This window comes from Ammospiza caudacuta, chromosome 1 (assembly GCF_027887145.1).
Source record: "Ammospiza caudacuta isolate bAmmCau1 chromosome 1, bAmmCau1.pri, whole genome shotgun sequence".
NCBI lineage: Eukaryota > Metazoa > Chordata > Aves > Passeriformes > Passerellidae > Ammospiza > Ammospiza caudacuta.
This window is the reverse complement of record NC_080593.1, coordinates 133,330,362-133,351,636: the sequence shown is the minus strand read 5'-3', so window position 1 is coordinate 133,351,636 and position 21,275 is coordinate 133,330,362. Positions and strand designations below refer to the sequence as shown.

At 41.9% G+C, this 21,275-nt stretch overlaps 1 protein-coding gene and 1 non-coding gene across 2 annotated transcripts; both read right to left on the bottom strand.

The window, feature by feature from the left end:
* Nucleotides 1-7,326: 7,326 nt before the first annotated feature.
* CFAP418 (cilia and flagella associated protein 418) lies at nt 7,327-18,650 on the bottom strand. The gene is made up of 6 exons (XM_058810496.1): nt 18,547-18,650; nt 16,644-16,743; nt 14,203-14,273; nt 13,650-13,715; nt 12,769-12,864; nt 7,327-10,876 (listed from the first exon to the last, which is right to left on the bottom strand). Exons 1-6 carry the CDS (start codon nt 18,648-18,650, stop codon nt 10,717-10,719), a joined length of 597 nt encoding a protein of 198 aa, XP_058666479.1. The 3' UTR covers nt 7,327-10,716.
* Nucleotides 18,651-18,846: 196 nt separating this feature from the next.
* TRNAS-AGA (transfer RNA serine (anticodon AGA)) lies at nt 18,847-18,928 on the bottom strand. The gene has a single exon. It is a non-coding gene; the product is annotated as a tRNA-Ser (tRNA).
* Nucleotides 18,929-21,275: the final 2,347 nt, after the last annotated feature.

Below are 21,275 nucleotides of genomic sequence, written 5' to 3'. Positions count from 1 at the left end.
GCACATGTTAAACCAGTCTTAGTGGGAAGCTGTCCTAGAGCCAGCTTGCCTTGCCTAGTTATAGCACGTTTAGTGCTCAGACACATCATCATTTTAGAGGAACACATCAGCCAAACATCTTCATGTTGCCTTTAATCAGTAGCAAAGGAAGACTTTTTCTGGTGTGCAATTTGAAGGTTAAGGTTGTCCTGTGTGCCATATACAAGGCAACTCTGCAAGGGCAGAGTGAATTACAGGCCCTGTGCAAGCAGCAGCATCTTAAAATCCATTCTCAGGTTGTGAAGCACGCAGAGAGGTACGCTCCTTTCAGGTATCTCTCAGCTGAAACAAATCCAGTGGATTCAGTTCAAAAAAATGGCATTTGTGTATGTGCTATCACCAAAATCTAGAGTCAAGATCCCCAAGGAAAATCTGGAATAATCCCGTTGAAGGGTGTATTTGAAGTGGAGCCTCCCTCTGGTGTGTGGCCTTGCCTGTGCTCTCACAGGCAGGAATGCCTCCTGCGGGATGAACCATCTATGACAGGCATTGCTGGTTCACACAGCCTGACCCAGCTGCAGATCAGGCTCTGCATGACTTGGGAACACACCACAGTTTTTCCATGGCACAGCAGCAACTGCTGTGTGCTGTATTTTGAGGAGTGAGTTGAAAGGATCGCTGTCAACAAGCAGCGTCGCGTGGGGAGCATTCCCCTGCCGTCATGCGGAAGGATTTAGGTACGTAACTCCCGACGCAGCTGCAGCATAGACACAATAAACTGCTTTTACATCAGTCCTTAATACTTTATCCATCTGCCTTCCCTGGAAAGCAATGGAAAGCTCAGTGGAGAGCCACTGCGACCTCTGGCATGAGCAGGGTCAGTCTGGAGCTGTGCCCTCCAAGCACTGGTGTGGATGTGGTGGAGAGTGGATGCTGAACCCCTTCTTGAATGCCTTCCTCCACAGCCACTGCTGCCCTGAGAGCCAGTTTGGTCCTTTCAAGAAAACTGCTGCACTCCTCAGTGGGAATTTCTGTATTTAAAAGAAATTGCAACTTCTCTAATCCTTCTGTCAAGGCCTCAGCAGTGACCAGGGGTGTGCTTGATCTTTGCCCAGCCACCGAGTAGTTTCATCCTTTAATTCAGGTTAATGCTCCAAAGAAGTACTGTACTTATCCCCATTACACAACCACAGTCTGGAGGCATTTCAGGGCTGGCATACCTTATTTTAGCATCAACTCCTCTTAAAACTATTAAGTTCCTGATGCTGTTTGCATCATGTAGATTTATTTTATGAATCAAAGGAAGATAATTTCTCAAGGCTGTAAAGTATACAAACCTGTGTCAAAAGAGTGTAGCTGTAGCTTATTCTCTAATTTTTTTTTTTGCTTTCCTTGCTAAGAGGTGAAGTTTTGTTTTTTTTTTTTTTTTTTTTTTTTTTTTAATGACTAGCAGTTTATGGAGAGATTCTAAAAAATATGCTATGCATGTGAGTACTCATTGTCTGAACTCTCCAAACGTCTAAAAAAGTGCAGCCTGCCTCCTCCATCTCATCTTCCTCTGCTTTCTGGCTGCTGACAAGCCCTCCTCAAGCACAGTGCACTTGTGGCTTCACAGACGCCTCCTTCTTTCATGGTGGAGCCCCAAATCCCTACTAGCAGTGTGGGATTTAGGAGAGGAGGAGGTGTGGAAGGCCCTTCATTTCAGAGGAAGCATCCTCCATCTCCTTCCCCTTTCAAACTCACTGCTACTCTTTTTGGCAGCAACCACTGAGGAGCTCCTGCTAGGAGTCCCTGCCTTTATATTTAAGGTGCATGGAAGAAAATGGAGCCCCTTGGCTGGCAGGGTGGGTTGGTGTCATATATTAAAAACTTCCTAGAGCATAATTAGCAGAGTGAGGGGAGCTCCTCAGGTGTGCCTTTCCAATGAGCAGACTCCTCAGTGCTCACTCACACCTACCTGGATGGCAGCAACTTACATGATGATGTTTGTACACAAATATGTTAATGGTCTATAGTTTAAACACAAGTGCTGAATCAGAATATGCTACAGTGGAAAGATTTTCCTGAAAACATCCTTGCATTTCAAGAAGAATTTGGCTCTGTATTTTGAAAAACACAACAGCTGTGGCTGTCCCACTTGTGGCCACACTCTCAGACCTTTCTTTCAATCTGCAAACCCACACTTTTTATTTTTTCCCCAGTAGTACAGTTTCCAGCACAGAAAATTTAAGACTGCTGACAACAGAATTGTTTTTCTTAGCTACCCTTCTTGGACCCATTTGATGTGGCCTGTGACCTCCTGGGGCCCAAGGCCCAAGCACCCACAACTCTAGACTGCATGCCTCAGAGAATAACTCAGTCTCCTTCAAAATTTAGAAGGATGGCTGTCAAACACAACAGTTGAATTGGCTAGATTTATTGAGAAACTAAATTTGCTTCCTCAAAGTTTGCTTTGCAAGCATGCCCTAAGCTTTTCCCAGGCCATTCTGACAGAGATAAGGATTTTTTTGGAGTATGAATTAGCATAGTTTTAAGTCTGTAAAGAAAACAACAGCCAACTGGAGCAAAAAAAAAGTGTGGGAAGCAATGTTTTACTTTAAAATGTTTGAACAGTGAATGTGCTCAGTTAAAGCAAGACTGTCAAAAATACCACCAAGTGCCTAAGCCCACTGTGATGTTAGCTTATTGCAGTTCTCCCGGGCTCTCCCACGTGTTTCTCTTCTTGGCTAAGACACAGCCCAACCCATCAGTCGGCAGGGAGAGAAGAGTGTTCCTTCCCTTCCTCCTGGGACTCACTGGGCAGCTGGCACAGAACACGGGGTGTCACTTTCTCTGATGTACCCTGTAGCCAGCTCCCCTGCAGATGGGAGGGGCATTTCTGGTGGCAACCTGCACCTGGGTTTAGCCTCAGCTTCCTGAAGGGGTAGTCCTGTCTCAAGGCAGAAGGTGATGCCTTCCAGCCCTGTGTTACTATCATGCATTTGAACGTGGCTGTAGAAAAAGAAAAATATTTCATTCCAGACAAGTTAATGAACTCTCGTTTTCAGCCCTTAGTCCTTTAAATAGCAGGACAGGAAATATTAGTAACCTGCAACATCTGACAGAAAAGGAAGGTAGCTGCTTCATTCTTTTATGGCCTGTTACTCCATTGAACAATGACGTGAGAATGGGTTGGGACAAACCTGATGAGGGGCTCTCTGCCACGAGCTGCCCATTAGGCTGTTTGTTTTTCCCCTACTTAAAGGTGTCATTTGCCATATGATGGATCCTGAAAATACCCAAGGTAACCACATGCCCAGCACTGGTTGAGAACCTGCAGTAGGGAAATGTAATTGCAAAGTCTGCCAACTGATTCGACATCTGGAAATTATCCAGTTTACAAACATATACTTTATAAAGAAGTAATATTCTCCAGGTTTGAGGAAGGATTTGCAGCATACCACAGAGATAAAACTCTTTTGCAAAACTAGAATGATTAAAGATTTTAGCTTACCCTAGCAACCCTGGTGTGGAGCACCTGGCTGGATATTCTGGTGCTAAGACTGCTGACAGCTGTGTCACCACGTCCTCTTGTGCTCAGGAGATGTGTGGTACCCACATTCAGTGAGCAGAACAGAGAGACCCCAATATCCTCTTGACTTGAATTATTTTAGCCATTCAAATCCAGAATGTCATTGTTGCAATGACCCAGGACAGATTGCTTTGTTGCTGTTCAGGACATGGGTAGACTTTTTTATACCACTCTCCTTTTTCATAGTTTGGTTCTAGCCTTCCTCACTAGAATGGAAATAAATATAAATCTAGCATGGAGGATGGGAAAGATGTTTTCAGACATGTGTGAAGATGCAACTAAAAGATTGCTTTAAACTGCCTCCAGGTCTCAATCTTAGCCAAAATAACTTCTCAGTATACTTTGGGGAAGACATGAGAAATGAGTCATCATTCATAGAAAAATCACTGTGGAGGAGCCTAGCATTTTGTGTCACTTCAGCCACTGAGGAGCACATATTGATGGAATGGTGCTTTGCTGTGCTGTAGACTCAGAGCAGATGGATTTCCCAAAATATACACACACATAAATGAAAAGGAAAAATTGGACATTGTATGTTAATGAGCAACTAATTACATTGCAAATAGTGTTTTGAAGCCGTGTATCTGCCACTTGTAAACAAGACAGCTCACTGATCCAAAGCACTTAAGACAATGCAGCAACAGCTTTTATCTCTGAAGAGGTGGGACCAGAGCTGTGCCAGCACTGCTATAAAATCTGTAATCTAGAAATTAAACCAGATATTGCAGTACATGTTCAGATTCAGGAAAGGCTTATATTCCTTTATAGATGGTAAGACTCTTACTATGGCAAAGTTTTTATTTTTAAAGACACATATCCTCCTACTTTAGCATGCAGATTAGTCTTTTCCTTCAAGTGCAAGTAAGCCAGACTGAGTGAGACTGTAGTACACAAAGCATTATTTTGGACAAGTGGCCCCCAGATATAATCCCTTCCTAAACCCATCTGCACGTGTAAGATTGTACTCTGATTACCCTGATGAGAATGGTCTTCCCAGGAAGGGCGGGCAGCTATCACAGGCTGCTGGAGCAATTTATACACTTTTTCTTATCAGCATCCTGAGCAGCCCGCTCTGCCTAGATAAGGAGTTTGATGCTAAATTCAGCCTTCCTGTCTCTGGTAACTGTTTCCCCCTTCCTGTGAATGCTGTTTACATCAGGGCAGTCAGGACACGGAATTCCAAGCACACTCAGACTGCTGACTATCCCAAAGCTCCTAGCTGGAAGGTGTGTGCTCACTATTTAAAGGCAATATGGCTTGCCTTTAAACAGAGATTGAAAAATTCTATGAATACATCATAAATATCCAATCACCATTCAAGAGTGAACATTTTTTCCCCTTTGCAGACAATCACATTTTCTAAGCAGAGGAATTTACGGTACTAAGGAGCTAGAATATTATGTGCTGGTTTGACTGCTGTGAAAATGCCTTTTCTCCTTTCTGCCTCCCAATTCTTTAGCAAAAAGTTCTGAAGCTGCAAGGGTTTCAGTTTCACTAAACTCTCTTAAAAAACTTCAATATCTTTTGCTTATATTTGAATAACGGCTTTTAACCACTGTCTAAGAGGGTTTCACAAACCCTGAATATCTTAGCTCTTATATCTAAATATAATATATATGTTAGCTATTATCTCTAAAGACTAACAACAGGAAACAGGTTTCAAAAAGCTACAGGAAACCCTGAAAAAGGGAATTGGTGGGGGGGTAGATTCACCCCCATCTTCAGGGCCAGCCTGTGGAATTGCAATCATAAAAGATTCCTAGAATGGACGCCTCCCATGTGAAGTTTTGTCCTTGCTTTTGGCAAATGGACATTTGATCTTCTGCCTGCAGCATGGTAGTTTTATTTCTTTCACTTATGTGTGTCTTTAATTTAGAAGCAAACAAAAACCAATGGCTTATTTCTTATCTGAAAAAAATGTTTTATCAAAATATATATGAAACCTCTCACAGTGTGCTACTCAGCCTTGCTTGTTCCTTTCTGCTCTATTAAATTTTTAATTCAATTTTTTCTCCTATTAGAAGAAATCCAGTAAGTAAAGAATGAAGTGACACAGAGGTCACTCACCTATGGCGTAACTAGGCTAAATTTAGATCATACTCCCTATTTTAAGAATAAAATAATTAAACTTTAGTTTCATGGTTTAGGTATGTTTGTGCTTCTAGTTAAAAGCACCTTGTCACTTCTTCACTTCTGCAGAAACAGACAAACTGTTTCTTCACTGGTTATTGGAAATCATGTTTATTTCCATGCACTTTAAGTCTGCTTTGTACGCTTACTCTCTGGACTTCCAAAGAACCAGAAGAGAGTTCAGAGTGAGACTTCACTAACCTCAGCAGTGGCTCATGGATGATGGACTGCAGGGTGCAGGTCTTTGGATGATTCTCATGCTGCATCTCAGACTGCTCTGCAGCATTTCTGGTCTATATTGCTTTCCTACACAGACAGGAACAACTTTTTTTTTGCATTTACATTTTGAACTTTTAGTATTTCCTTTTAAAGAGCTGTCACCTTGGGTGATGTGCTACATAAATTTTATATTGAATATTAGAAGATCATAACATATGCAAACTCTACTTGCCAAAATTATTTAACATTTTCAGGGAAAATTAATTTGGGCAGGGTGAAAAAATCATGAGGGAGTTCTGGTTTTCTACTGATGTTATTAGAAGATAAACATACGCAAATATACCTATATATAGACACAGAGAGAGTTTTTAATGCTTCTTTACATGCCAGTTAAAAATTTAATCTACTTCAGTATTGGTCAAGGACCACCTGAAGACCATTTGGATGAATTCACACAAAAATCAATTGGAATTCCTACAGATCTGGCTATCCCACTTACAATGACGCTAGTAGGAGACAAATGCAAGCCTTGGTCTGTTGAATGTAAATCCCTATTACAGAAAAAAATAGGAGTATTAAGAAGTGAAGCAGAAGCCTGAACTGTAACTCTCAGCGGTGCTGCTCTGCCCTCTGCAGACTGGACTGAATAATCACATATCAACCCTGATCACGTACTTCTAACTCAGCAGAAAAAGAAGTTATCAAAGTGAATGAAACACACATGAACATCACTGTGATGCTGCAGGTCCTAAATAAGTCAGGAGCACTCCTGAGGCAGTGACTGAGTATCCTCGCTGTGTCCACACTGCCAATTAAGTTGGGGAAATAATTATTGACTGAATAGCGCCCATGCCTGGAATCCAAATTCAGAATGAGGTACAGGAAGTATTTATGTTTGTTACTCCAATGTAAGCCACACGGCATTTCTGGATGGTGGAGAAACAAGTTCCAACTTCCACATGCAGAGCAGCTCCTCCCTGGTACCAAGAAGGGTTTCCTACAGCAAGACCTGGGGCATGTGGACCACAGCCAATGCATGACTGATACACCAGGCTACCAGCACCCCACTCTGCAAGTTGTTTAGCTATCTGACACCCTGCCTCCACCTTCTATCCTTTACTAGTAAACATCCAAGAAATGTGGCAAATGCATTCACCTTTATGACCTCTCTATAATTTCATGTGCTCTCCTTGTGTTAGCTAGTAAAGAATGTTAAAGTTTCTTTAATTCTCCTCTATTTGCTGCATCCCCATTGATGTGAGAAAACACACCACAGTACTTATTGCTTCTTATGAGCTGGACAATGCTTTTGAACTAAGGCCATGTCATAACACTTCTGACACAAACCATCATTTTTATAAGCCTTCTCTTGGATAGGAACAGTACACAAGAACTCACACAACACACGATTCAGGTTAGTTCCAACTTCTCATTTTATTAAGTGCTGACATTTGAAAAACTTTTTCAAAGCACACAAGCCAAACTCTAGACATCAGATGTAGCACTCACAAATGAGCAGCACCTGATGTTCCTTTACTCCACTTGCCTGCAGTTACCAGGTGTCACACTACAGACAGAATGTCAGGTCTTCTGAAAAAAGAGCCTGGCAGGAAGAAAAATTTGTGTACACAGCTCCCAACATAGCACTTCTGGTATTGTGTGACTACCACATGTGCTGGTTACATGACCCAAAGACTCACATTTCAGGAAACAAGAGAAGTGGCAGTCTTTCAGCAAGTGGCAGCATTTGCAGAATATCTTCAGTACAAAACTAAAATAGGCGTTTGCACAAAAAAATATCTTTATTTGATATAATACAGTGCAGAGCTTGCAATATGTAATGTTATTATGCTTCTGTAAGTGAACTTTAATGGCAGGTCAATTCTTAATAATGACTCTTCTGAGCCATATTCACCCTCCATAGTTTGCAGGTAAAACAAGTGAAAGGTAAGTCAGAGCAGCATATTAAAATTTGATGGAATCTCATTTTGTCATCTTTCATTGCTTTTGTTTTTTTGAGGGATCTGGTGCAGACTAATGGGACAGGCTAGAAAATTTCCACGCATATCAGTAAGCAAAATAAAAGTCTTAAATTTTCATCTTGCCCATTTCACAAATGGAAATGGTATTATTATTCCAAAGCAAAAAATTGGAGGAAAACAGTGGTCATGTTTATACTTAGCAACACTGTTCTCCAGTACTTCCATTTGACAACAGCTGAATTGCATTCTTAAACAGAATTCTTTACATATTCTTAAACAGAATTCTCTACATAATCCCTGCTATCTCAGATAACTGACACAGAAATATCACTTAGGGTTTGGGTTACATCTTGAGGACCTTGTACAATCTGACAATACCTTCATCAAACGTACATTCAAGCTCTAGTTTTACCTTTCTTTACATTCTTTTCATCTGAGGTGGTTTGGAGTGATTTGTAACATGTAAACGAAGAAAGCAAAGCAAACGAAAGCAAATCTTAATACTGCTCCTCCTTCCAATAAAATAATTGTACCTAATGATGCAGCAATTATTCTCAAATCTACAAATATGATAAATTCTGAAAACCTGTACCAGAAGTACTATTCTGTACCTGTTTGCAACTTCCCTTGGACAAAAAGCTGTCACATCCCACCACTCTGACCAAGGCCAGGAACAAGTTAATTACACTTGAATAAACCTGATTACTTCAGGGGAATGTTCAGGGTACAGGAGACATGCTCCCTTTCCTAGTCACATAAGACTTGGTCTCATGAACTGAGATGGGAATTAGGATTTCCCTCATTTTTGGCTCACAGGTTGCAAGGCCTTGTTGCTTGTTTCTACACTGTGGCACAAGTTCCAGTACAATTCTAGTCAAGACACCCTGTGGAACTACTTGGTCATGAGTTTCAAATAGCCTTGGAAGAGAAAAGCCAAGGCAACCCAGCACTTTTTGAAATGCATTCTTTGAGAAGAATGGAAAGCAGGTTTCTTCTTCCCCAGAGCTTGGTACCTCCCTCTGGGTTCCTCTCTTATTTTAGCACTGATGTTCTCCATGAAAGTTGCTTGGGCCCACCTGAAGAACACCCTGGAATACTCACTGCGTACAGCCCAGGGCTACATCTTCACAAAGGACAGAAAAGCAAGCAGAGCTCTTTTAGGATCTGACTGAGCAGATCTGACTGGTATCTGGTCCTGAAACTGCAGTTTTGGACTCTAGCAGTTGAAACTTCAGCCCAAAATACCAAATTCACTGAAAACAACACATGACCCTAAATATGTCTACACCATTATGCCAAGTAGTACCTCTGCAAAGCCAAGTCACCTCTCACTCTCCAGCAAGGCTGCATGGGCCCTGGAAGGAGCAGTCTGGAGCACTGAGGAAGCACTGCCAGACTTCCCAGGCACACTGCTGGGCTCTGCAGGCTCTGAAACAAGCACCCATGGAAGGACAAGGTGAGCAGGGTGCAGAGTGCATGATGCCTCCAATCACTACTGAGATCTGCTCTTCCAGAGAGTGACAGACACAGGAATCACCTCTATAAGACCATACAATTGTTTTGGAAAGGCTCAGAAACAGAACAAATATACAGATTAGAACCATGAGCACAACTTCAGAGAAAGGAAAATGGCTCTGTAAAGCTAGAATTGCCCAAAGTAATTCTGAATTTATCTGTACAGATACACATACTCCACAGCAAAAACACAGACAGACTTCCCATATTGAGACACTTTTCAATGTAGTAAATGACAGGACTGGTTATTCCTTCCTCCCTCTCCCCCTGAAGAAACCTCAAATCTATCTTCTGTGTTATTTATACATAATGAAAAGCAAAAGCTCATGAACGATTGTAAGCAAGACAACTCACCAAGCAATGCTACTGAGGGGAGTGTGTTGAAACAGGACAGTTGCACTATCTAAAGACAAAATTTTTTCAAGAGAAGCTGAAGTGAAAGGTAAGTGAAACTGAAAAAAATCTGAACTTGAACATCAGTGGGGATGTATATTTTCTCACTCTTAAAAGCTTGAGCCTTTTTCCATTAAAAATACTGATAAAAGAGTAACATAGACTTCAGAGTCTCTTTAAAATTGCATATTTTAAAATTGCACATTTAATAATTGCACAATAATTTTTTCATTTCTTGTGCAGTGGGGGCTGAAGAGAAGTTCAAGAAATTCACTGTGGCAGAAGTCCTTAGTCAGCAGAAAGTGCTCTGAAGAAAGCAGTAGGAACTGGAAGAAAATATTCAGCACCTGCAGTTTTGGCTACTGGTGGGTAAAAGTAAGTAAAGTTCTGGGGTGTGCTGAAACCTTTAAGATGAGAGCTGATCCCATAGTAATTTTTTAAGAGACAAACAACCACTTGCTCATTAACAACTATGAGCAGAGCAGAAGAGCAGGATTCACTTCTGTGCAGAAGTTCATGTGCTTGTGTGTCATGGTTGTTTCCCAGACCATCATTTTGAGTCCAGGATTCTGCAGACATGGGAAAAGAGGCTCTCTGCTAGATGTGAGGAAGAGTATCAAGATGCTTTGCCCATGCCCAGGTCTGTTATTTCCCCTTCTTTTCTTTAACACTACTGAGTATGAACTTTAACCTCATTTAGCTTCCAGAAAGCCTCCAAGTTGGTTATTTCTCCTAACAATTCAACTCCCCACACTGCTTGAAAGACAGTTAAATTTTAAAAGAAGTTTTCAGGTTGAAATCTGGGTGTTACAATCTATTTCTAGATCTAAGTATTCAATTTTCCATCTGTTCTCAGAGAACTGCATAGGAAACAAATTGATTTTAAGAGCCATTTCCACACAAGTAGGTATCCTACACAAGAAGGCTTCATTCTCCATGTTTACCACAAACCCAGCGAAGCTGCTGCTCTGTTTGAAGGTCAGTTAATTCATCAATGGATCTCCAGCTGCACTGACAAGCATATGCACGTGCTCCTTTCTTCTTTATCATCTTTGCTCTTAGTTTACTGAGCTCAGGCATGTTATTCCTGCCAAAGAAGTGAATTCATCTTAGGATCATGCTGGGCTGTTTTGGATTTTTTTAAAGAAAAAATATTCATGAGGCCATTTCAAATCAGAAGACATCTTGACAATTTTGAGTACTGCTGTCATGGATTAATTTAGGGATATGTTTGAATTCTGTTTTGAACACTCCTTTCCTGAGCTGTGTAGTTTCTGTGTTCTCAGATAAACTACAGACTGGTGTTTTTGTAAACAATGTTATCTGTTGGGTTTAGATATTTCCAGTCAGCATCCAGAGAAAGAACTGTGAAGCAAACCAAGCAGAGCTAATTCTTGTGTTAAAAAAAATACCCAAAAATGTATTTATCTTATCAAACTTACTGTAAAAATTGCTATGCATAATGGGTAAAATGATGGAGTTAAATTTTTCATCAGGAACTACTACTCAAGGTGATTGCTAAAGTGACTGAAATGAAATGGCCATAAAAGGGTAGAATGTACATCAAACCACAAATAATTCCTGTGCAGCCATTAACCATAACAAATGAAAAATCAGCATGTTATGACAAGAACAAGTTTTTTCAAAAAAACCAAGTGAAAGTGTAGCATTTTTGCTATCTCTGCTCTTATGGCCTCCTCCTGGCCACTGGACACTGAATCGCTCAAAAACAACATTAACAAGCCCAATTAAATAACAAAAACTCAAAACAAGTATCAAGGGAAGAATTTTTAGAAAAAGAGATCAGACACCTATTGATGGAAGGAAAATGTTTAACCTTAAAGTTTGCTTTCTAAAATTCAGGTTTGTCAAAATTAACAGTTAAATCTCTTGCTACAGATTACAGATTTTAATTAATGTTACAGTTATCTGATACTAATGACGATCATCTTATTTTCTTCTTTCATTTCATTTATTAATTTCAAGATCTGAGAAGCAAAATAATTTTGACTTGGGGTAAAAAAAAGACTCCCATTTTTGTTTAAACTTTTTCCACTACCAAACTAATCTCAGGAAGACTAGTGCAGAATGGTATTTTTAAAACTGCTTTAAATAATGGGAAAAATAATGATATGCAATAAGAAATACAAATTTTGAGACCAGACGAAAAATACTGGAATAACCAAAGATGTAACACAGGCAAAATAATGGAAAAGGAGCTGCTATCTCCATTAATGTTCTTCTCTGACTGTCACATCACTCTCAAGCACATAACTCTGAACACATCCACCTCTTCCATCAGCTACCAGGCTCACACAGAGGCTGTACTAAGAGGAATCCAAATCTGTTATCTATTACTACACTATCTTTCACTAAGTCTTGGCATAAGCTTTAGAGAAACAGAAAATAAGAACTCATTAAAGTCTTCAAAAACTATTTAAAGAATGAAAAACATCACAATACAAGCAGAAAACAAAAATCCACCTCTTCATTTAACCAAAATTTGCTTCAATAAAGAAATCTGTTAAGAAATAAAGCTGTTTGATTTTCACTGAACGTGACAGCACACCTGATAGTGGAAAAAAGAACATCTGCCTTGAAACCATCACAGTCTGTAAGAGTGCAGGTGAGGTGCAAAGCACATGCTGAACACTCTGTATTCATGTTGCTGACATTGTAGATACCCTGCACTGGTTGGCAGAGTCCAACCCATCACATGGATTACCTGCTTATTTCAGCAATAAGCTGGGCTTTTCATCCATGAAACTTGAATTCTTTTTAAAAGCAGAGGGAGTGTCATAGGAGAAGAGATAGAAATGGATGAAAACAGATTTTGGGAGATGTTTCTTCCCCCTCCCCACAGACTGTCCCACCTGATCCCAAACAGGCAGCATGCAGTGCTAAGGGCTTTTCATCTTTCCTGCTCTTATTGAGCCTAAAAGCAGGGCAGCACAGCACCAACACCCACCCCAGACACACCTGAAAAAAAGATAATCACAGGACTGATCCCAGACGTAGTCATTGAAAAGCGACACGCGGAAGTCACAAGCAGTGCAGCGCAGCCGATCACACGCTCTGGACAAAGAAGAACAATCAGAGAAGCTGACTGATACAACATACATCCACCATAAATGGGTCAAAGTACAGCACTCAGAAACACTAGCAGTAATGTCACCTAATCTTAATGCCTTTACATCTCTGGCATGTTCAGAATTATGGTATGTGATTTAATTATAAGTTCATGTATTATTTTTACAAGTTCCTATCCTCACTGAACACATAAAATAAACTGATATTCATTTGATATATTCTCCTTAGTCTTCCTCACTGATACAACACCTGGACAGCATACAAATATGTGCTGAATGCACAATTATTTACTACAAAAAATGCCACATGGAAATGCAGTAATGTTCTAAAGGATGTTGTGGATAAATCATCAAAGTATCTCTTCTGCTGAATTCAGCTGCAATTGCAAAGTACTCTGACCATTTTCAGTTCAGGTTCTGGGAGACTTCAACCAGCCCAACCACCGATTTAAGTCAAGTACTTGGCATCACACACAAAGATAAAGAGAGGCAGGGAAAATAACACAGCAGCAATTTCCTTAACTACTTGTTACTGATTCTTGGTTTCACGTCTCATTTGCAAGCATTTTTCACCTCTTCAAATAAGGAAAAGGCCAGTGGTCAACAACAAAGGACTGGAAGGGACCAGCTGATTTCAAGGGCAGTTACCACTTAGACGAGTGCAAGGCTGTCCTGCCCAGTTCAAATGCAGAATTTTGAACCACCACAGAAACACAGCTGTGAATAAAAATAATGATAAAGCAAGTAGCACATATTTTTCAGGTTTCCTACCTTTTTGAAATATTTGTTCCTATCCCAGATGGTGAGAGGCTTCCACCCAGGTACACTGGACAGCATCTATATGGATTAATTAATTAAAAAAAATTGAACAGGTTGGAAAAAGCAGTACAATATTTCTCCTAGTTTAACAGCATGGTATTTATAAAAAAAATATAAGCAAAGCATCCAAATGCTTGTAAACTACAGAATTTTACAATTTCCATTATCAAATTATTCAAAGAAAAACTCTACAAAAAACACTCTCTATGCTGAATATACAAAGATCTACATTGCTGCATTTGATAAATGTATATGTCCATAAGGCAAAGGAAGATGTTGTTCAATAGCTTAAATAATTAATAAATTATTTGGACCACATAAAAACACATTAACATAATTCTTTGAAATTACCTGCTTATTTTTGTTTTTTCTTTAAAAAGACTGTCTCTCCTCTCAATGTCTTTCTTAAGAAATGCCAACACAGATTAAACAGCAGCAGTATTGTCAGCCTGATAAGAAGTTATAATCAAGCAGTGTCCAACAAGCCAGAACATTTTTCACCTACCTTTTCCCATGTGCCTGTACAACAACACTATTTCTTTCAGGTGTGAGACTTGCAGAATTAGACTTCAATTTCTGTTTAAAAACAACCAAAGAATAAAATGCAGCATTACAGCTAAGTCACAGTATTCTGTTTTACTTAATAAGCAGGAGCCAGAAAATCTCAGTCACAGAAGAAGGGGACTAAGACTTTGGGAATTTTCTTGTTCAAGTTTGTGAGGCTCTGAAGTAACGGGTAAATAAGGAACAAGGTTTCTCTTCCCACACTGAATTTCCAGCTCTGGATGAAGGAATTCCCCACCACATGATCACTAAGACTTTAAAATCAAGACTTACTATTTCATGCCCTCCTTTAACTAATTTTGCTTTTAAAACCAGTTATAATTTGGAACCCTCTTCCTAGATGTTTTTTAGCTTTTGTTTCATTAAAACCCATCAAGAACTTAGATATTCAAAAAAAAAGAGTTTTTGAAAGGTTTCTTATTTGCTGCACACAGAAGAGTTTATTTGAATTCTAGAATATGAGAACTCTAGTTCCTGAATGGGAAGTTTTAGGGATATAAAATGATAAAATTATACAAATTTACTGGCATAATTCTCTCTCCTTCAGATGTATAGAAGTATTTTTTGTTGTTTCAGATTTAGTCACTCTGTAAAAAATCAAAGACAAACAAAACAAAATCAATGTCACTCATGAACATAAGGGAATCTGCAGGAGGTTATGAAGTGTAAGTAACACCATTTTCTACTGCTGATACCCAAATGAATATCAATTTTCAATGCCTTCTATCACTGTAACTGTCTTGAGAATGTAAACTTGCAGCTTCATCTCCATCTCCTGCTGTGAAGTGAGAGGACATTTGCAGAGAATACAAAACGGGGAGCAGTGGTTGGTGTATCAGATGACTGAGCTGCCATTAAGAGGGACCTCACATGACTTCCAGAACTGGGGTGAGAAGAATCTCTTCAAGTTCAGCTAAGGTGAAATGCAGACTCCACCCCAGGGGAGGAATAATCCTTATGCACAGAACACCATGTGGGCTGGCCAGGCAGAAAGCAGCTTTGCAGAGAGGGCTGTGGGAAGTTCAGTCGGTATCAAGCTGACCATGAGCCAGCAATGTGTCCCTGCAGCACAGAGGGCCAACAGTGTCTTGGGATACATCAGGAAGGGTGCTGCCAGCATGACCAGGCAGGTGATCCTTCCTCTCTACTCAGCACTGATGAGATAGAATCAAGAATCATTTCAGCTGGAAGGGACCTACCCCTGCTCAAAACACTGTCAGTTTCAGCAGCTTGCCAAGGACTGTGTCCAGCTGCATTTTGAACACCTCCACAGACTGAGACTCCGCAACCTCTCTGTGAAGACTGTCCCTGTGTTTAACCACCCTCACAGTAAGAAAAGTGTTTTCTTGTGTACTGATGGTATTTTGTGTGTTTCAGTGTATGCCCATTGCCTCTTGTCCTGTCACTGGGCACTATGGAGGAGAGTCTGGCCCGTCCTTTACTACACCCACAGCCCTTTACACACATTGATAGGATCTCCCTGGAACCTCCTCTTCCCCAGACTGAACAGCCCCAGCTCTCTCAGCTGTTCCTCATATGACAGGCATTTCAGTCCCTTAACCATCTACATGGGCCTTTGCTGGAGGCTCTCCAGTAGCTCCATCTCTCTCTTGTATTTGAAGACCAGGACAGGTCACATTACTCCAGACTGGACCTCACAGACATGTCTGGAGCACTATGCCCCATACAAAAGAGGCATGGACATAATGGAGTGGGCCCAAGACAGGACCATCAAGGTTATTAAGGATTTAGACCATCTGACAACCAGGTAGCAGCTAAGAGAGTTGGAATTGTTTAGCCTGGAGGAAACAATGGTCAGGAGAACCTTATGAAGGTACGTCAGGGAGAAATAAAGAAGATGTAGTCAGAGTCCTCTCAGTGGGATCACTGACAGGAGAGGCAATGGGTGCAAACTGAAGTACAAGAATTTCTACTCAAACATACAAAAAATCTTTATGACTTATGAGAGTGGTCAAACACTGGAACAGGCTACTTAGGTTGCAGTCTACATCCTCAGGGATAACTGAAAGCCATTTGGACACAGTCCTGGGCAACTGGCTCTAGGCAGTCCTGCTGAAGCAGGTGGTTGGACCAGATGATCTCCAGAGGTCCCTCTCCCAACTGTGACCATTCTGTGATTCTGAGCATTGACACTGTGCTCTATTCTGAACTAGCATGTCTTTTAATTTCCCCTTATTGCCTAGGTAAGTACATCTCTCCTGCTCCTCACAGGATTACTGCATTTTCCTTTCTGTTTTATTTTCCAAGTTTATTCTACAGCTTGTTTTCATTCATGTTTTGCTTTAAAAGTTTTAGCTTATGGTGCTTTCACTTCCCTTGTTGAACCTGACTTGTTCTGAATTTCTGCAAACCCCTACTCACCGGAGGTGTTTTGGTAAAGCTGCTGTCATTACAGATTTCATCAATAATGTCATCCAGATCTTCTTCGCTGCTGCCAGCACTCATTAACACTTTAGCTGATCTGAAAAATAAATAAATCAGCCTTTATTTTTGTAGCAAGACTATAGCAATTGTAAGAACTGTGAGTTAAAAAATACAAACAGTTACAGCCTTTTTCCCCTAATATTTTTGTAGTATCTCAGGGAAGCCATCCAAATAATGACTAAACAGATGTAAACTGCAGGATAACACCTTTCAGTGATTGTTGAGTTGTCCCATCATAGGTCTCATTTTTGCTTGCTTCTTTTATTTCCAACCACGTCCAACCATGAATAAAACCATGACAGTATAACCCCTTCTACACTTACTGGGCAATTAACTGGACAACCCTGATTTTTCACATTTAGCTTCAGCAGCAGGAATATGATAAGGTCAGAGGAAGGTCACTACTCAAGCTACACAGCTGCAGGGGTCCTGAAGAGAATTCCTGCAGAACTGGATGCATTTAGAAAGATCACCAGAACTTTGCTTTTGCTCAAGTAACACTCAAGTCTGCTGTTTGTTAGCTCTTTGTCAAAGAAAGAGGCCTGTAGTACTGCTGCATTAACCAATCAAGAACAAATCTACTCCTGAGAAAGAAGAAAACTGTGTAATTGTTTTTTCAAGATTGTAATTAGATTGACTAAAATTAAGTGCTCATCTAGCCATTATGCAAACAATGTGGAAGTCCAGTAATGTGATCAAAGGCGCTGGTGTTGCTGGTCTTGCATTAGTCATTGGATTCTTCAAGATCCTTTCCTGAGACTGTGAAATGTGTGTTGGGTAAGTGCTCAGCAGCCCATCTGTGGAGATATCTGGCCAAGCCTCTCTGGTCCACAGACTTTCCAGAGGGAGTCTGAGATGCCTGTGAGGGCTGGGATGTAAACCTGATGGTCAGGATGGAAATCTGATGTCTGATGGAAGCCTGAGGGCAGGCTGGGATGTCAGACACGGAATGCTTGGCAGTACTGTAAGCAATGACCCTGCCAGGACCAAACTTGCAAAATCACCATTTTGAAAATTGTGGAATTTGAGGCAGATACCTCAAAGTGTAGCATGTAAGTGCTTACTGTAGTGGATAAGGTTAATAAAGTATGAACAGAAAAATTATGAACAGAAAAAACCGACCAGAGAGAAGAGCATGAAGCTGTGTCAGGGAAGATTTATGCTGGATATCAGGAAAAGGTTCTTCACCCAGAAGGTGTTTGGGCAGCGGAACAGGTTCCCCAGGAAAGTGGTCACAGCACCAGCCTGACAGAGCCCAGGAAGCCTTTGGACAATGCTCTCAGGCACATGGTGTGACTCTTGGGGTGTCCTGTGCAGGGCCAGGAGCTGGATGTCAGTGATCCTGGTGTGTCCCTTCCATCGCAGAATATTCTGTAATTTCAGTGAAATGACTGAAGTATCAAGAGAATAAAAACTTTGATAATGCTACTGCTAAAGTTCTTCCTGCTCTAAATCGTGAGATTTATGGATATTTGAGGTCAGTTGTATATAGAAAGGTTATATCATAAGGTCAGTAACAGAGCCAAGTAATCCCCAACCCAGAAGGCAAACCAGCTCAGCTTTTAACGCCATTTTTAATCCAAGGTTGCGGTACACGCAGGAGACAAAGCCTGTCTGAAATAACTAAACTCGCTGGCATACGATGTGGGTCTTTCACAACACGGGCTGCAGGTGACACTCGCCGACCGCCGGCCCGGTTCCGGCTCCTGAGCCCGCCTGTTTCGGGTTTTTGAGAGGCCGGGCCGCACGGGGCAGATGGGGAGCTGCGCTCCACCCAGGGGCGCCTCGCCCGGCGGGGAGAGGGGTGTGAGGGCGGCGGGACCGCGGCGGGAGCGCTAACCTGCCCTCCTTGGCCGCCGCGGGCTGCTCCTGGCCGCCGCCGCCGTGCCGGTGGCACAGCCGCCTCTCCACCTCGTCCAGCAGCCGGTCCAGATCGTCCGCCATCTTGCCGCCCCGCGGTTGCCAAGGCGGCGCCGGCAGGGGCGGGGTCTGCCCGCCCGCCCGGCCGGGTCGGGGGCGGCTCTGGGGCTTCTGCGGGGCGCGGGCCGCGGCTGCTGCCCCGCTCCGCCGCTCCCGGGATTCGGCAGTGAACAACGGGGAAGGGAAGAAAAAGGAAAAATGCAAAGCCACGGGCCGCGGCCGTAGTCGGCAGGATTCGAACCTGCGCGGGGAGACCCCAATGGATTTCTAGTCCATCGCCTTAACCACTCGGCCACGACTACGCATGCTGCAAGGAGTCTCACCGCCTTGCCATGACTGGTTACAAAAAGACGCGTGGTTTGGTACTTGGCCCCGTCTTCCTCCCCGGGCTCAATGAAAGGTTTAAAATAGAGGTTAAACTTAAATGCGTCTGTCATACAGTTCACTGCGCTGGATATTGGTCTGTTTAGAGCACAGCCAAACGGTTCGGCTTTGCTAAGTCCCGCGGGAGAAGCCTGGTTTTGTTTTTTTTAATTTTTTGTTTTGTTTTTTTAATTTTTTGTTTTGTTTTGTTTTGGCGTAGATTAGGAACAGTTGTGGAGAGAGCGGCCTCAGTCCCCTTAAAAGCAGGATCACTCCCCAGCTGGCATCCCCCATAGCGCCTGGGAAACGGGGGCAGGCATTTTTGAGGAAAACCCCATAAAGGTGGCTCTCACTTATGGCCCTGACAATAAATCCGGACAAACGTGGGAGGTGTCAGTCACCAGTCTGCCAAGGTCAGCTCCGCTTTCTCTCTCGTCAGAGACACACGGGAGGGGAGATGTCCCGAGATGGGTCCAGAGTGTCAGTCAATGCTGCATAGTATGATATTTTTTTTAGAAATATAATGAAGCAATTGAGAGAGAGAGGTCCTGTTGAGCTAAACAGAGCATTGCCATCCTTAGGTCAGCTGAGACGGAAAGCACGGTGCTTGTACCCTCCCGTTGCCAAGATGGCTCAAGATTTCCCAGCCTGTGATGAGGTGGGGTCTGCTGTCCTTAAGAGCTCCAAGCAAAGCCTCTCAGTAACAAGGTATTTTACAATTCTCTGTGTATTTCAATTAATGAGTTGCAAGCCCTGTCTGAATTCCCTTGTACTTAAGCATTTATTTCATTGTTCCATTTTCCTCCCCACATATCTCAGGTCCCTGTTAATACCCTGCCTGATCCATGGCAGTGCTGCTGGGGGAAATGTGTTGGGTACAGGAGTTGTGAGCTTTTGCTGGGTTGATGTGATGGAAGAAACTAAATAGCATTGATGCTGCTCCAGCTCTTTTAAGTGGTCCCTTGGCCAGGACTCTGTGTCATGTAGGTAAATTCAATCCAGAAGAAGTGGATTTTTGGGTGGAATTTTGACATTCATCTCTTGCAGCTGTGGAGAGTTTAAACTAATCACAATTCTCCCCAGTATGCTATCATCTCTGTAATTTGAAAAAGGATCAGGAGCCCACAGGCTTGGAAAATCTTGAAGAAACTCTTGTCCTGAAATACATCATCACATGTGGAAAAGACCACTTGCTGCATCATCTTAAAGGAGCTTAAGAATGCTGAAATCCAGTATCATTCTAGCATTCTTTCAAATGGCTTCAGAAATCTGAGTACATTCTCTTTTGACTGCACAACAGCTTCTTTCCCTTTCCATCAATCCTGTGGCTGTCAGTGTATTTGTTGCAAGGTGCCAAAAATGTATGGAGTGTCTATGGGATGATGGTGCCAAAGTCAGGGGTGCCTCGAGGCCTTCTCCCATGAACTCGTTGCAGCATTTGCTCAGTTGGAAAGCATTTGAAACCGAAAAGAAAATGAAAAAAAAAAAAAAAAGAAAAAAGGCACAGACCTTTAAAAATTGTTGAACTGAAAAGACTGGCTTTGTGCAGATTGCTGCCTGCTGTTTAGATCCTTGTCGTTCAAAACTTCTGAAAGGCCTGATGCAATCAAAGAGACTTACTGGGTCAAATTGATTCCAGACTAGTCCCTGGAATCACACAGAGGTGAATCTGACATACTGGGCCTTCAGCTAAGCTGTGGCCAGACGAAAGGAGTTGAGGTCATGCCCTGAATTTTGTTCTCTCTTAGAAAACCAGTGAAGTGGCCTTGCTCAAATCATGTCTCCTACTGACTGCTTGGGTACAAATGGAAAGGTTACTGATTGCTGAGGGCTGCAAAAGTACAGAATGACCACTTTGATGATGATGGCTTCTTTCTCTCTCTCTTTTTTTTTTTTTTTTTTTTTTTAATATTGTCTCAATATATCCTTAGGAAGAGAGGACAGAAAGCTGGAAGGCTGTCATGGGTGGAAGCCATAATGTTCTCTAATCCTCAAGCTACTGAAAGCTTTCTCAGTGATGCTGATAAAACTGGATTTTGCCACAACAGTGATGAAGACAAAAAAAAAATTTCTAGGGCCGGATGGGCTGAAAAAAAGAGAAAAATTTTCTCTTTTCTCTGGGAACCAAAGTGAGCCTAAATTGAGGTTGACTAGAACTCTTCTCAGCCCTCTTCTCTGAACAATGAACTCCAAGGGGCTCAGGTAATGGTAAGAGGACAGCAGAGCCAGACAATGCCAAAGTAGTTTCTGAGTGCTACCCATTGCCAGACAAGAGGGAAATGATTG